This window comes from Scyliorhinus canicula, chromosome 3 (genome assembly GCF_902713615.1).
Source record: "Scyliorhinus canicula chromosome 3, sScyCan1.1, whole genome shotgun sequence".
NCBI lineage: Eukaryota > Metazoa > Chordata > Chondrichthyes > Carcharhiniformes > Scyliorhinidae > Scyliorhinus > Scyliorhinus canicula.
The window spans coordinates 12,005,017-12,021,687 of record NC_052148.1 but is presented as its reverse complement, the minus strand read 5'-3'; the positions used below and the strand labels follow the sequence as shown (position 1 = coordinate 12,021,687).

Sequence of the window (16,671 nt, the reverse complement as noted above, 5' to 3'; positions counted from 1 at the left end):
CTGAGTGTTATTCTCTATAATATACACTAGGTATTATTCTCTATAATATACACTGGGTGTTATTCTCTATAATATACACTGAGTGTTATTCTCTATAATATACACTGGGTGTTATTCTCTATAATATACACTGGGTATGATTCTCTATAGTATACCAAGAGGGTTTTTTTTTTCAAGAGGGTTGGAATATAAAAGAATTTATCTCAAGAGGGTTGGAATATAAAAGCAGCGATGTGCTACTGAGCCTTTATAAGGCTCTGGTTAGGCCCCATTTGGAGTACTGTGTCCAGTTTTGGGCCCCACATCTCAGGAAGGACATACTGGCACTGGAGCGTGTCCAGCGGAGATTCACACGGATGATCCCTGGAATGGCGGGTCTAGCATATGAGGAACGGCTGGCGTTCCTGGGATTGTATTCATTGGAGTTCAGAAGGTTAAGGGGAGATCTAATAGAAACTTACAAGATAATACATGGCTTAGAAAGGATGGACGCAAAGAAACTGTTTCCGTTAGGCGAGGAGTCGAGGACCCGTGGGCACAGCCTTAGAATTAGAGGGGGTAAATTCAAAACAGAAATGCGGAGACATTTCTTCAGCCAGAGAGTGGTGGGCCTGTGGAATTCATTGCCGCAGAGTGCAGTGGAGGCCGGGACGCTAAATGGCTTCAAGGCAGAGATAGATAAATTCTTGATGTCGCGAGGAATTAAGGGCTATGGGGAGAATGCTGGGAGGTGGAGTTGAAATGCCCATCAGCCATGATTGAATGGCGGAGTGGACTCGATGGGCCGAATGGCCTTACTTCCACTCCTATGTCTTATGGTCTTATGGTCTTATACACTGGGTGTTATTCTCTATAATATACACTGAGTGTTATTCTCTATAATATACACTGGGTGTTATTCTCTATAATATACACTGAGTGTTATTCTCTATAATATACACTGGGTGTTATTCTCTATAATATACACTGAGTGTTATTCTCTATAATATACACTGGGTGTTATTCTCTATAATATACACAGAGTTATTCTCTATAATATACACTGGGTGTTATTCTCTATAATATACACTGGGTGTTATTCTCTATAATATACACTGGGTGTTATTCTCTATAATATACACTGGGTGTTATTCTCTATAATATACACTGAGTGTTATTCTCTATAATATACACTGAGTGTTATTCTCTATAATATACACTGAGTGTTATTCTCTATAATATACACTGAGTGTTATTCTCTATAATATACACTGGGTGTTATTCTCTATAATATACACCGGGGATTATTCTCCATAATATACACTGGGTGTTATTCTCTATAATATACACTGGGTGTTATTCTCTATAATATACACTGAGTGTTATTCTCTATAATATACACTGAGTGTTATTCTCTATAATATACACTGGGTGTTATTCTCTATAATATACACTGAGTGTTATTCTCTATAATATACACTGGGTGTTATTCTCTATAATATACACTGGGTGTTATTCTCTATAATATACACTGGGTGTTATTCTCTATAATATACACTGAGTGTTATTCTCTATAATATACACTGGGTATGATTCTCTATAGTATACACTGTGTGTTATTCTCTATAATATACACTGAGTGTTATTCTCTATAATATACACTGGGTATGATTCTCTATAATATACACTTAGAGTTATTCTCTATAATATACACTGAGAGTTATTCTCTGTAATATACACTGGGTGTTATTCTCTATAATATACACTGGGTATTATTCTCTATAATATACACTGAGTGTTATTCTCTATAATATACACTGAGTGTTATTCTCTATAATATACACTAGGTATTATTCTCTATAATATACACTGGGTGTTATTCTCTATAATATACACTGAGTGTTATTCTCTATAATATACACTGGGTGTTATTCTCTATAATATACACTGGGTATGATTCTCTATAGTATACCAAGAGGGTTTTTTTTTCAAGAGGGTTGGAATATAAAAGAATTTATCTCAAGAGGGTTGGAATATAAAAGCAGCGATGTGCTACTGAGCCTTTATAAGGCTCTGGTTAGGCCCCATTTGGAGTACTGTGTCCAGTTTTGGGCCCCACATCTCAGGAAGGACATACTGGCACTGGAGCGTGTCCAGCGGAGATTCACACGGATGATCCCTGGAATGGCGGGTCTAGCATATGAGGAACGGCTGGCGTTCCTGGGATTGTATTCATTGGAGTTCAGAAGGTTAAGGGGAGATCTAATAGAAACTTACAAGATAATACATGGCTTAGAAAGGATGGACGCAAAGAAACTGTTTCCGTTAGGCGAGGAGTCGAGGACCCGTGGGCACAGCCTTAGAATTAGAGGGGGTAAATTCAAAACAGAAATGCGGAGACATTTCTTCAGCCAGAGAGTGGTGGGCCTGTGGAATTCATTGCCGCAGAGTGCAGTGGAGGCCGGGACGCTAAATGGCTTCAAGGCAGAGATAGATAAATTCTTGATGTCGCGAGGAATTAAGGGCTATGGGGAGAATGCTGGGAGGTGGAGTTGAAATGCCCATCAGCCATGATTGAATGGCGGAGTGGACTCGATGGGCCGAATGGCCTTACTTCCACTCCTATGTCTTATGGTCTTATGGTCTTATACACTGGGTGTTATTCTCTATAATATACACTGAGTGTTATTCTCTATAATATACACTGGGTGTTATTCTCTATAATATACACTGAGTGTTATTCTCTATAATATACACTGGGTGTTATTCTCTACAATATACACTGAGAGTTATTCTCCATAATATACACTGGGTGTTATTCTCTATAATATACACTGAGTGTTATTCTCTATAATATACACTGAGTGTTATTCTCTATAATATACACTGGGTATTATTCTACATAATATACACTGAGTGTTATTCTCTATAATATACACAGAGTTATTCTCTATAATATACACTGAGTGTTATTCTCTATAATATACACTGAGAGTTATTCTCTATAATATACACTGGGTGTTATTCTCTATAATATACACTGGGTGTTATTCTCTATAATATACACTGCGAGTTATTCTCTATAATATACACTGAGAGTTATTCTCTGTAATATACACTGGGTGTTATTCTCTATAATATACACTGGGTATTATTCTCTATAATATACACTGGGTATGATTCTCTATAATATACACTTAGAGTTATTCTCTATAATATACACTGAGAGTTATTCTCTGTAATATACACTGGGTGTTATTCTCTATAATATACACTGGGTATTATTCTCTATAATATACACTGAGTGTTATTCTCTATAATATACACTGAGTGTTATTCTCTATAATATACACTAGGTATTATTCTCTATAATATACACTGGGTGTTATTCTCTATAATATACACTGAGTGTTATTCTCTATAATATACACTGGGTGTTATTCTCTATAATATACACTGGGTATGATTCTCTATAGTATACACTGGGTGTTATTCTCTATAATATACACTGAGTGTTATTCTCTATAATATACACTGGGTGTTATTCTCTATAATATACACTGAGTGTTATTCTCTATAATATACACTGGGTGTTATTCTCTACAATATACACTGAGAGTTATTCTCCATAATATACACTGGGTGTTATTCTCTACAATATACACTGAGTGTTATTCTCTATAAGATACACTGGGTATTATTCTACATAATATACACTGGGTGTTATTCTCTATAATATACACTGAGTGTTATTCTCTATAATATACACTGAGTGTTATTCTCTATAAGATACACTGGGTATTATTCTACATAATATACACTGAGTGTTATTCTCTATAATATACACAGAGTTATTCTCTATAATATACACTGAGTGTTATTAAACATAATATACACTGAGTGTTGTTCGACATAATGTGCTGTTTGTTTCTCTATAATATGCACTGGAGGTTACTCTCTATTCTATACACTGGCGGGTTTTTCCTATGATATACACATGATGTTATTCTCTATAATATACGTTGACTGTTACTTTCTAACATGGGGGTGATTATTCTCGATAATATACACTTGTTGTTACTCTGTATAATATACACTGTTTGTTACTCTATAACACATTCACTGGGTTTCACTCTGTATTTTATACACTGTTTGGCATTCTCTATAATGGATATTCGATGTTAATCTATAATATATTGTCAATAATATACACTGGGTGTTATTCTCTCTCACATACACTGGGTGTTATTCTCTATAATATACACTGAGAGTTATTCTCTATAATATACACTGGGTGTTATTCTCTATAATATACACTGAGAGTTATTCTCTATAATATACACTGGGTGTTATTCTCTATAATATACACTGAGAGTTATTCTCTATAATATACACTGGGTATGATTCTCTATAGTATACACTGTGTGTTATTCTCTATAATATACACTGAGAGTTATTCTCTATAATATACACTGGGTGTTATTCTCTATAATATACACTGAGAGTTATTCTCTATAATATACACTGGGTGTTATACTCTATAATATACACTGAGTTATTCTTTATAATAAATGCATTAATTGTCCTGGATGTTTTCTTGCTCAGCACTACCTGCAGTCTGTGATGACAAAGTCAATCAGTTCATCAATTCTTCTGTTCACTTCACTCTCAGCACTCTTCGCCTTGATGGCAAGATGGAGCAGCTCAAGGCAGTATTCCTATAAAGCACACAGGACCACAGGCATGTCAAATAGAACATGGGTATACAGCCATGTAAAAAAAGCAACGGGTCACATGCATGTTCAGTGGACTGGTGCTAGGGGTAGAGGCCAGTACCAAGGGAGGAGTAAGTGCCATGGAGATTAGTTAGTGCCAGGGCTGAGTTCCAAAATTAGGGATCTGTCCCCTTGAACCATCTCCCCCTGGGCTTATAGAATCCTGTCCCACTTTGCAGAACCCAGGGTGGGATAGGCCACACGGCTCTTGGAATCATTAGAAGATCTGACCATAGGGTGACCTCCCATTGACCCCACAAACGCCAATGGGAAAACATGGTCAAAAGGTCGAAGGTTGTCCCCAGACCCCTGTGACTTTGGAAATTTCTGGACGTTTCTTTCCATGTCATAGAATTTACAGTGCAGAAGGAGGCCACTCAGCCCATCGAGTCTGCACCGGCTCTTGGAAAGAGCACCCTACCCGAGGTCAACTCCTCCTCCCGATCCCCATAACCCAGTAACCCCACCCAACACAAAGGGCAATTTTGGACACTAAGGGCAATTTAGCCTGGCCAATCCACCTAACCTGCACATCTTTGGACTGTGGGAGGAAACCGGAGCACCCGGAGGAAACCCACGAACACGGGGAGGATGTGCAGACTCCGCACAGTGACCCAAGCCGGGAATCGAACCTGGGACCCTAGAGCTGTGAAGCAATTGTGCTATCCACAATGCTACCCTGCTGTCTCTCCATTATCCATCAGAGTTACACCCCAGCCAGTCCCTGCCCAGTCAACACTCACCAGTCTGTCCACAGCATTCAGCAAGATGTTCAGGGCATCGATCCTGAAGCTAATATCCTCCCAGAATGACGACAGGACCACCACCGGCTTGACGTTACTCCAGGGCAGAAAGTAATAATGGCAACCTTGAGAAAGATCCGGAACAATAAGTCAGCATCGCTCCCGAGTCACCCCTCTCTTATCCCTCCCCCTCCCTGAAACTTGTTTCTAGATATCATTCCATTGTTACCACTGTAATATTGTTAGTCCTTCAACATCCCCTACTGGGGCTGTTTAGCACAGGACTAAATAGCTGGCTTTGAAACCAGACCAAGGCAGGCCAGCAGCACGGTTCGATTCCCGTACCAGCCTCCCCGGACAGGCACCGGAATGTGGTGACTAGGAGCTTTTCACAGTAACTTCATTGAAGCCTACTCGTGACAATAAGCGATTTTCATTCAACAATAACATTGGCGTGGTTCGAGCCCAAATGGTTTGGATAAAATAAGTTGTAATGGTCACGAACCAGCGGCCCCATCAGGCCCGACTTGCTATCGGGACGAGGTCGTTGAATCTCGTGAGAGGTTTCTCGTGTGATTTGCCACCCTCGAAACATCTCACGAGATTCAACGGAGTCACACCCTCCTTTCGGCTCATTCAAATATATGTTCGCCGGATTCACCCAGTGTCAGGGACTCAAAGGCCACGCCCGGGGGACCTTGCAGGGCATCGTCGAGTAATGGCCCACATAAACCTGGACCAGGTGTACCAACACCTTGGGGACCTCCCAAGCCTTTGGAGACCCTCAGGTAGTTGGGACAGGGTAGGGGTGGTACCCTGCCACTCCCCTTGGCACCTGGGCACCTTGGTATTGCCAGCCTGGGTCCCTGGCAGTGCCAAGATGCCTGATTGCCAGGTTGGTACTGCCAGGGATTGAGCACAGGGGGCCTGACCAGTCGGCGGGGTGTGAGGGGGAGTTCCCGAGGACCTACCCAAGGTTGGGGGCTGGAGAACAGAGGAGGGGGGCCTGAAAAGAGGGGGGGGGGGGTAAGATTGGAGGTGCCAGACAAAATGGTGCCCCAACCTGCTGGACTTGCCAGAAGAAGTGGCGAAGTGCTGTTGGGTGTCCAGCTTTCTTCAATAAACAACAAATGATTGGTTTATTATGAAACCAGCCACACAGCCAAATGGTTAAAAGTCAGGCACGATGATGAAATCCTTGAGGTGGTGTCTGGGTTTTATGGTTGGTTTCTCAGTTCTGGTCTACGAAACAACCGATGACCTTTGCACTCGGGTGGGCTTTGAGCAAAACCTGCAGTCGGTCGATTTTCAAACGTGAATCGATCTCGCTCAAACTTCCATTCAATTTTTCTTTTCCGCTGTGTCTTCTTTCGCCAAATTGTTGAACTTTCTTATTTCCTCCAAAGCAAAACAGCTGATCAACTTTTAAATGCAACTTTCCAAAGTATGTTTTTTTTTTCCAAAGCCATTAGCCAGCATGTGACACTTTTGTAAACAGCCTACCGGGGTCAAGAGGTATCCAGCTTCGTTAAAACTGCGCAGTTACCTTTTCTTATGAAACGTTGGGTGGAATTGTGCATTCGGAGACTATGTTCTCCTGTTCAAGAATGGGGATATTTGTGGAGCCTCCTCCTCCAGTGAGTCGCTGAATTGTCCACCACCATTCCCCTCATAGGCTAACTCCACTAACTTTGTCTATAAACAAATCTCAGGCCTTCCTACTTGTATATTTGCGAATCAAGGCAAAATAAATTCCCCACACATTCTCCTATTTGGGCGCAAGGCCAAATCAATTCCCAGCTCATCTACATGTATGTAAATATAATGAAAGTCATTACCCAGACGATGACAAAGTGATGTGCAGACCTACCGTCGAACACGGCCCGGCTGTACTGGGTGGTGGAGGCCAGCGGCAGGCAGGTGGCATCAAACTTGTTGCCATAGTTACCGATGCTGACCTCAAACTGGATGGCATCGCCCACCTCCTGGAGCATGGTGGCGGAGTAAAAGACGGCGCACAGGTGGAACTTCCGCCGACGGAGGTGTTTCTGGGAGTGGGAAGAAGGATGAGGAGATGGTCACAAGGCTTTAGAGAGGATGCTGAAGAGATTTACCAGGATGCTGCCTGGTATGGAGGGCATTAGCTATGAGGAGAGGTTGAATAAACCTGGTTTGTTCTCACTGGAATGACGGAGTTTGAGGGGTGACCTGATAGATGTCTACAAAATTATGAGGGGCATAGACAGAGTGGATGGTTAGAGGCTTTTCCCCAGGGTAGAGGGGTCAATTACTAGGGGACATAGGTTTAAGGTGCGAGGGGCAAGGTTTAGAGTAGATGTACGAGGCAAGTTTTTTACACAGAGGGTAGTGGGAGCCTGGAACTCGCTGCCGGAGGAGGTGGTGGAAGCAGGGACGATAGTGACATTTAAGGGGCATCTTGACAAATACATGAATAGGATGGGAATAGAGGGATATGGACCCCGGAAGTGTGGAAGATTTTAGTTTAGACGGGCAGCATGGTCGGTGCAGGCTTGGAGGGCCGAAGGGCCTGTTCCTGTGCTGTACTTTTCTTTGTTCTTTGTTCTTTAAGGCAGGTGAATGTATTTCTGGTTGCTCCTCACTGGAGCGAATGAAGAGGGTGGAGGTGGAACCGTAAGATATCACAGAGTGTGTAGAGCATAGAAAAGGTCAATTTGGCCCAATTGAGGTACACATTGGTGTCTACATTCCGCATTTCTCCAAATTCTTCATCAGGCCCCATTCTTCTTTTCCTTTCTCATGTACTTGTCTCGATTCCTCTGAAACATGTCTCTGTTATTCACCTCAATCACTCCTTATGGTAGCCAGTACCACATTCCCACCACTCTCTGGATAAAGAAGTTTCTCCTGTATTCCCTATGGATTTATTAGGGATAGCGTAATCAACTAAGAATAGAACTAGTTTAGATGTGGAATTGTTCTCGGAGGTAGGTTTAATAAGTGAAAGATCTGGGAAAAGTGATCATCGTACGTACAATTGAATTCCATCTTAAGTTTGAGAGTGACATACGCCAGTCCCAATTAAGAATCTTCAATTTAAATAAGGCAAATCGAATAGGAATGAGGGGATATGGATGATTGGGAAAATAAACTAAAAGTTATGGCGGTAAATTAACAGTGGGAAACACTCAAAGAAACAAGGACATAGCTGAGGAATTAAATGAATGCATTGTAGCTCCCCTTTATCACAGAAGATGATTCTACCCAGACAGTGGTGAAAGAGGCCAGAAGTGTTTAAAATTGAAAAGGAGGAGTTTTTGGACAGGTTACCTGTATTTAAATTAGACGAGATGGTTCCAAGGATGCGGAGGGAAGTGAGAGTGGAAATTGCGGCCAGAATGTGTCAGCCTTCCTTAGATTCAGGCATGGTTCCAGAGGACTGGAGAATTGCAAACGGTACGCCCTTGTTCAAATCAGGCTGCGGGGTTCGCTGCATCACCCGCAACGCACCCACTCCCGTGGCTTTCCTGCCGGCATGGGGGTGGGTCCACAATGGGAATCCCCATTGGCCGGCTGCAGGAACGGAGGAGGGGGTCGCCCTCACTGGGAAACGAGGCCAGCGGGACGGAGAATCCCAGCCGGGGTGTGAGCACCAGCCCAGCAACCACAGCCCAGTCAGCTTAACCTCGGGGGGTGGAAAAGATAGAAGTAGTCACTCTGAACAAACACATCAGTCACATGGACAACCCCAGGATAACTAAAGAAAGCCAAAATGGGGACTCTGGAGCGAAGCACTGCATAGGGTCAACACCACCGCCACGTGCGCAAGGCTCAGCCTGACGCAACTAAAAGTGGTACATAGAGCCCACTTAGCGAGAAACCGTATGAGTAGGTTCTTCCCGGAGGTGGAGGACAGATGTGAGCGGTGCCAAAGAGGCCCGGCCAACCACGCCCACATGTTCTGGTCTTGCCCCAGACTTGTGGAGTACTGGACAGCCTTCTTCGAGGCCATGTCCAAAGTGGTGGGGGTGAAGGTGGAGCCATGCCCGAAAGTGGCGGTCTTCGGGGTTTCAGACCAGCCAGATCTATTCCTGGGGAGGAGGACGGACGCCCTTGCCTTTGCCTCCCTGATCGCCTGCCGTAGAATCCTGTTTGGCTGGCGGTCAGCAGCACCACCCAGAGCTGCAGACTGGCTGTCCGACCTCTCGGAATCTCTCCAAATGTAGAAGATCAAATTCGCCATCCGAGGGTCAGACGACGGCTTCCACAGAACGTGGGAGCCATTCATGCAATTGTTCCGGGACCTGTTTGAGGCCAACGAACAAGAGAAAGAATAGCCGGGTGGCCAAGAATCAGGGGAACATGGACGGGAATCGGGGGAAGGTAGCCGGGAGGGGGGGCACTACGGGTTCGTTATGGGGGTTTGTTCTCATGGTTTTATGCTTATTTCTTTTTCTTGTTAATTTATTGTTTTGTATTGGAGGGGAGGGGTTACTGTTTTTCTCTGTTGTGATAAAATTTGTTGTTGTAAACTTGAATAAAAATTATTTCAAAAAAATATTTTTTTTTAAAAGGAAAAAGATATAGCTAGGCACCGTAGGGGGTGGGGGTGGGGTGGGGGGGGGGGCTGAGGGGTGTAGGGGGTGAGTGCTTTATTGGGATGGTGTGGGAAGTCTGGGTCGCGTGGGGTAATGTCCATTTAATTGTTATTCTATATTTTCTTTTTACACTATGTTAATACTCATTCTAGTTATTATTGTTATTACTGTTCCTTTATGAAAAATTCTGCAAAACCTGAATAAAAATACTTTTTTAAAAAAAGCCAAAATGGATTTCTTAAGGGAATACTGGAGTCTTTCTGAAGAGGGAACAAAAACAGGGTCGATGAGGGTAATGCTGTTGATGTGGTGTACATAGATTTCCAAAAGGTATTTGGTTTAGTGCCGCACAACAGACTTGTGAGCAAAGTTCCAGCTCATGGTATAAAATGAAAGTAGCAACGTGAGTATGGAATTGGCTGGGTGACAGAGTGTAATGGTTAATAGCTGTTGTTCAGGCTGTAGGAAGGTTCAGAGTGGAGTTTCAGTGTTGGGATTATATGAAACCTGGAAGCATAGTGAGCAGTGAGGAGAATAGTGCGGAATTTCAAAAGGAATGGGCGGACAGGAGGCAGATGAATAATGTGCCTCTGTGATCCCCCGGAGAATCCAGGGAATCCAGAAACAAATCAAACATGACCATATTGAACGGTGAAGTAGGCTCGAAGGGCGGGATGGTCTATTCCTTATCCTATTGCTGACGTTCTCATCTTAACTTTACCGTAACTGGGTGGGACCCAGAGCCCAACGCTTGGCGAGATCTCGCTAGATCTCACGAAGCGCAACGGCTGTTGAGAAGAGGGAAGCCTCTCCCTGCATTTACCGGCCCCGTCGCGCCCCCTTTCGGGCGCAAGACAGATGGTCGATCGTGCCCCTAATCTCTACGTCTACCCTATCGGACCCTTCCTTAATTTTAGAGATCACCATTCAGCTATTTCTCTTCCAGTGAAGTGAGTGTCAGGCCTTTCAGTCTCTCGAAATGGAAGTCACGTCGCAGCTCTGGGAAGGTCCTTGTGAAACCTTTCTCGAAACCTCTCCATTGCTCTATGAGCGTGTACGATCTGGAGCCCAGAGCTTTTCACAGTGCTGGCCAAACAGGGACATAGAATCATGCAATGATGTTGCACCAAATGAGGCCATTCGGCCCACTATGTCCGTGCATTCCCTTTGGGAGAGCTACAAAATTAATCTCACGCCACCTCCCCTTTCAAGAGGTTGCAGGAAATATAAACTTGCGTAGGCCTCTTGTCCCCTCGATCCCACTCCGCCATTCGATAAGATCCCGGCTGATCTGATTGCGGGCTGAACTCCATGTTCCTGTCCCCACAGCCCTGGTCACATTTGCCCATCAAAATTTGTCTCATTCACCCTCGGATGTGTTCAATGACCAGGCAATGGGTGTGGAAGGGTTTTCGAAACACTAAACTCTCTTATCATCCGATGATTTGTTTCCCCCCATGGAGTTGCAATTTTTGTATCTGTCCAAGTATTTGTCGAATTGCTATGGGAAAGTTATTATTGAATCTGCTTCCATTGCCCTCTCAGCCAGTGCCTTCCAGAACATGCCAACACGAGAGGTTCCTCAGCTCAGCTCTGCCTCTGTGTCTGTGGATACTGACCGTCTTATCGGCGGAAGTGGTTACTCCTTATCCGCAGCAACCACAGTCGGGGGAGGGCCGATCGGAGGGCCGGGGGGGCGGGGGGCCATATTCGGGACAGGGGGCTATCTGTGCGGGCGGTCTGGGACGTGGGGGCGGTCCAGGACGGCGAGCGGCCGACGTGTGGCACTATTTATGCGAACCTGCTCCGCAGGCTAAGTCCGCCATGGAGCACAGAGAGGCCGCTGGAAGCCGCCGCCCTGCGCATGCCTCAGAGCCAAACGTGCTGGGAGCTCTATGACAGCTGCCTGTTAGCCCCCTGCATCGCTGTGAATCAATGGCATTTTGATGCCAATTTTCCTGGTGTTAAAAAACACAATTTTCACAATGCATGGGGCATAGTCCCAAAAACAGAGAATCCAGCCCCTGCTTTTTAACAAAATGTTTTAGCTGAAAATGGGAATTCTGCAGTACTGCAGGAACACCACCAGGTGGCGGTCCCATCATTCCATAACTCCTGGTAATGAACAGTAACCTGGCACCGTGCACTTAGCTGGTAATGAACAGTAACCTGGCACTGTGCACTAACCTGGTAATGAACAGTAACCTGGCACCGTGCTCTAACCTGGTAATGAACAGTAACCTGGCACCATGCACTAACCTGGTAATGAACAGTAACCTGGCACCGTGCTCTAACCTGGTAATGAACAGTAACCTGGCACTGTGCCCTAACCTGGTAATGAACAGTAACCTGGCACTGTGCTCTAACCTGGTAATGAACAGTAACCTGGCACCGTGCTGTAACCTGGTAATGAACAGTAACCTGGCACTGGCACTAACCTGGTAATGAACAGTAACCTGGCACCGTGCTCTAACCTGGTAATGAACAGTAACCTGGCACTGTGCACTAACCTGGTAATGAACAGTAACCTGGCACCGTGCTCTAACCTGGTAATGAACAGTAACCTGGCACTGTGCACTAACCTGGTAATGAACAGTAACCTGGCACCGTGCTCTAACCTGGTAATGAACAGTAACCTGGCACTGGCACTAACCTGGTAATGAACAGTAACCTGGCACCGTGCTCTAACCTGGTAATGAACAGTAACCTGGCACTGTGCTCTAACCTGGTAATGAACAGTAACCTGGCACCATGCACTAACCTGGTAATGAACAGTAACCTGGCACCGTGCTCTAACCTGGTAATGAACAGTAACCTGGCACTGTGCACTAACCTGGTAATGAACAGTAACCTGGCACCGTGCACTAACCTGGTAATGAACAGTAACCTGGCACCGTGCTCTAACCTGGTAATGAACAGTAACCCAGCACTGTGCTCTAACCTGGTAATGAACAGTAACCTGGCACTGTGCTCTAACCTGGTAATGAACAGTAACCTGGCACCGTGCTCTAACCTGGTAATGAACAATAACCTGGCACTGTGCTCTAACCTGGTAATGAACAGTAACCTGGCACCGTGCACTAACCTGGTAATGAACAGTAACCAGGCACCGTGCTCTAACCTGGTAATGAACAGTAACCAGGCACCGTGCTCTAACCTGGTAATGAACAGTAACCTGGCACTGTGCACTAACCTGGTAATGAACAGTAACCTGGCACTGTGCACTAACCTGGTAATGAACAGTAACCTGGCACCGTGCTCTAACCTGGTAATGAACAGTAACCTGGCACTGTGCTCTAACCTGGTAATGAACAGTAACCTGGCACTGTGCCCTAACCTGGTAATGAACAGTAACCTGGCACTGTGCTCTAACCTGGTAATGAACAGTAGCCTGGCACTGTGCACTAACCTGGTAATGAACAGTAACCTGGCACTGTGCACTAACCTGGTAATGAACAGTAACCTGGCACCGTGCTCTAACCTGGTAATGAACAGTAGCCTGGCACTGTGCACTAACCTGGTAATGAACAGTAACCTGGCACTGTGCTCTAACCTGGTAATGAACAGTAACCTGGCACTGTGCACTAACCTGGTAATGAACAGTAACCTGGCACTGTGCTCTAACCTGGTAATGAACAGTAACCTGGCACTGTGCTCTAACCTGGTAATGAACAGTAGCCTGGCACTGTGCACTAACCTGGTAATGAACAGTAACCTGGCACTGTGCTCTAACCTGGTAATGAACAGTAACCTGGCACCGTGCTCTAACCTGGTAATGAACAGTAACCTGGCACTGTGCTCTAACCTGGTAATGAACAGTAACCTGGCACTGTGCTCTAACCTGGTAATGAACAGTAACCTGGCACTGTGCTCTAACCTGGTAATGAACAGTAACCTGGCACTGTGCTCTAACCTGGCAATGAACAGTAACCTGGCACCGTGCACTAACCTGGTAATGAACAGTAACTTGGCACTGGCACTAACCTGGTAATGAACAGTAACCTGGCACCGTGCACTAACCTGGTAATGAACAGTAACCTGGCACTGTGCACTAACCTGGTAATGAACAGTAACCTGGCACCGTGCTCTAACCTGGTAATGAACAGTAACCTGGCACCGTGCACTAACCTGGTAATGAACAGTAACCTGGCACTGTGCTCTAACCTGGTAATGAACAGTAACCTGGCACTGTGCACTAACCTGGTAATGAACAGTAACCTGGCACTGTGCACTAACCTGGTAATGAACAGTAACCTGGCACTGTGCTCTAACCTGGTAATGAACAGTAACCTGGCACCGTGCACTAACCTGGTAATGAACAGTAACCTGGCACTGTGCTCTAACCTGGTAATGAACAGTAACCTGGCACTGTGCTCTAACCTGGTAATGAACAGTAACCTGGCACTGTGCTCAAACCTGGTAATGAACAGTAACCGGGCACTGGCACTAACCTGGTAATGAACAGTAACCTGGCACTGTGCTCTAACCTGGTAATGAACAGTAACCTGGTACTGTGCACTAACCTGGTAATGAACAGTAACCTGGCACCGTGCACTAACCTGGTAATGAACAATAACCTGGCACTGTGCACTAACCTGGTAATGAACAGTAACCTGGTACTGTGCACTAACCTGGTAATGAACAGTAACCTGGCACCGTGCCCTAACCTGGTAATGAGCAGTAACCTGGCACTATGCACTAACCTGGTAATGAACAGTAACCTGGCACTGTGCTCTAACCTGGTAATGAACAGTAACCTGGTACTGTGCACTAACCTGGTAATGAACAGTAACCTGGCACCGTGCCCTAACCTGGTAATGAGCAGTAACCTGGCACTATGCACTAACCTGGTAATGAACAGTAACCTGGCACTGTGCCCTAACCTGGTAATGAACAGTAACCTGGCACCGTGCTCTAACGTGGTAATGAACAGTAACCTGGCACTGTGCTCTAACCTGGTAATGAACAGTAACCTGGCACTGTGCTCTAACCTGGTAATGAACAGTAACCTGGCACTGTGCTCTAACCTGGTAATGAGCAGTAACCTGGCACCGTGCTCTAACCTGGTAATGAACAGTAACCTGGCATTGTGCTCTAACCTGGTAATGAACAGTAACCTGGCACTGTGCTCTAACCTGGTAATGAACAGTAACTTGGCACTGTACTCTAACCTGGTAATGAACAGTAACCTGGCACTGTGCTCTAACCTGGTAATGAACAGTAACCTGGCACTGTGCTCTAACCTGGTAATGAACAGTAACCTGGCACTGTGCTCTAACCTGGTAATGAACAGTAACCTGGCACCGTGCTCTAACCTGGTAATGAACAGTAACCTGGCACCGTGCACTAACCTGGTAATGAACAGTAACCTGGCACGGTGCTCTAACCTGGTAATGAACAGTAACCTGGCACCGTGCCCTAACCTGGTAATGAACAGTAACCTGGCACTGGCACTAACCTGGTAATGAACAGTAACCTGGCACTGTGCTCTAACCTGGTAATGAACAGTAACCTGGCACTGTGCACTAACCTGGTAATGAACAGTAACCTGGCACCGTGCACTAACCTGGTAATGAACAGTAACCTGGCACTGTGCTCTAACCTGGTAATGAACAGTAACCTGGCACTGTGCTCTAACCTGGTAATGAACAGTAACCTGGCACTGTGCTCTAACCTGGTAATGAACAGTAACCTGGCACCGTGCTCTAACCTGGTAATGAACAATAACCTGGCACCGTGCTCTAACCTGGTAATGAACAGTAACCTGGCACCGTGCCCTAACATGGTAATGAACAGTAACCTGGCACCGTGCTCTAACCTGGTAATGAACAGTAACCTGGCACCGTGCACTAACCTGGTAATGAACAGTAACCTGGCACCGTGCTCTAACCTGGTAATGAACAGTAACCTGGCACTGTGCTCTAACCTGGTAATGAACAGTAACCTGGCACCGTGCTCTAACCTGGTAATGAACAGTAACCTGGCACTGTGCTCTAACCTGGTAATGAACAGTAACCTGGCACCGTGCTCTAACCTGGTAATGAACAGTAACCTGGCACTGTGCACTAACCTGGTAATGAACAGTAACCTGGCACCGTGCACTAACCTGGTAATGAACAGTAACCTGGCACTGTGCACTAACCTGGTAATGAACAGTAACCTGGCACTGTGCACTAACCTGGTAATGAACAGTAACCTGGCACTGTGCACTAACCTGGTAATGAACAGTAACCTGGCACTGTGCACTAACCTGGTAATAAACAGTAACCTGGCACTGTGCACTAACCTAGTAATGAACAGTAACCTGGCACTGTGCTCTAACCTGGTAATGAACAGTAACCTGGCACCGTGCTCTAACCTGGTAATGAACAGTAACTTGGCACTGTGCTCTAACCTGGTAATGAACAGTAACCTGGCACCGTGCTCTAACCTGGTAATGAACAGTAACCTGGCACCGTGCTCTAACCTGGTAATGAACAATAACCTGGCACCGTGCACTAACCTGGTAATGAACAGTAACCTGGCACTGTGCTCTAACCTGGTAATGAACAGTAACCTGGCACTGTGCTCTAACCTGGTAATGAACAGTAACCTGGC

General features: G+C 45.2%; 1 protein-coding gene across 1 annotated transcript in view; it reads right to left on the bottom strand.

Moving 5' to 3' along the window:
• Positions 1-16,671, bottom strand: part of dysf (dysferlin, limb girdle muscular dystrophy 2B (autosomal recessive)) — a 450,750-nt gene that overhangs the window by 229,284 nt on the left and 204,795 nt on the right. Inside the window, exons 20-22 of the mRNA XM_038793128.1 lie at positions 7,368-7,545; positions 5,498-5,622; positions 4,591-4,697 (exon numbers count right to left, since the gene is read on the bottom strand). Coding sequence (XP_038649056.1) covers positions 4,591-4,697; positions 5,498-5,622; positions 7,368-7,545 — 410 coding nt within the window. The remainder of the gene's footprint in view (positions 1-4,590; positions 4,698-5,497; positions 5,623-7,367; positions 7,546-16,671) is intronic.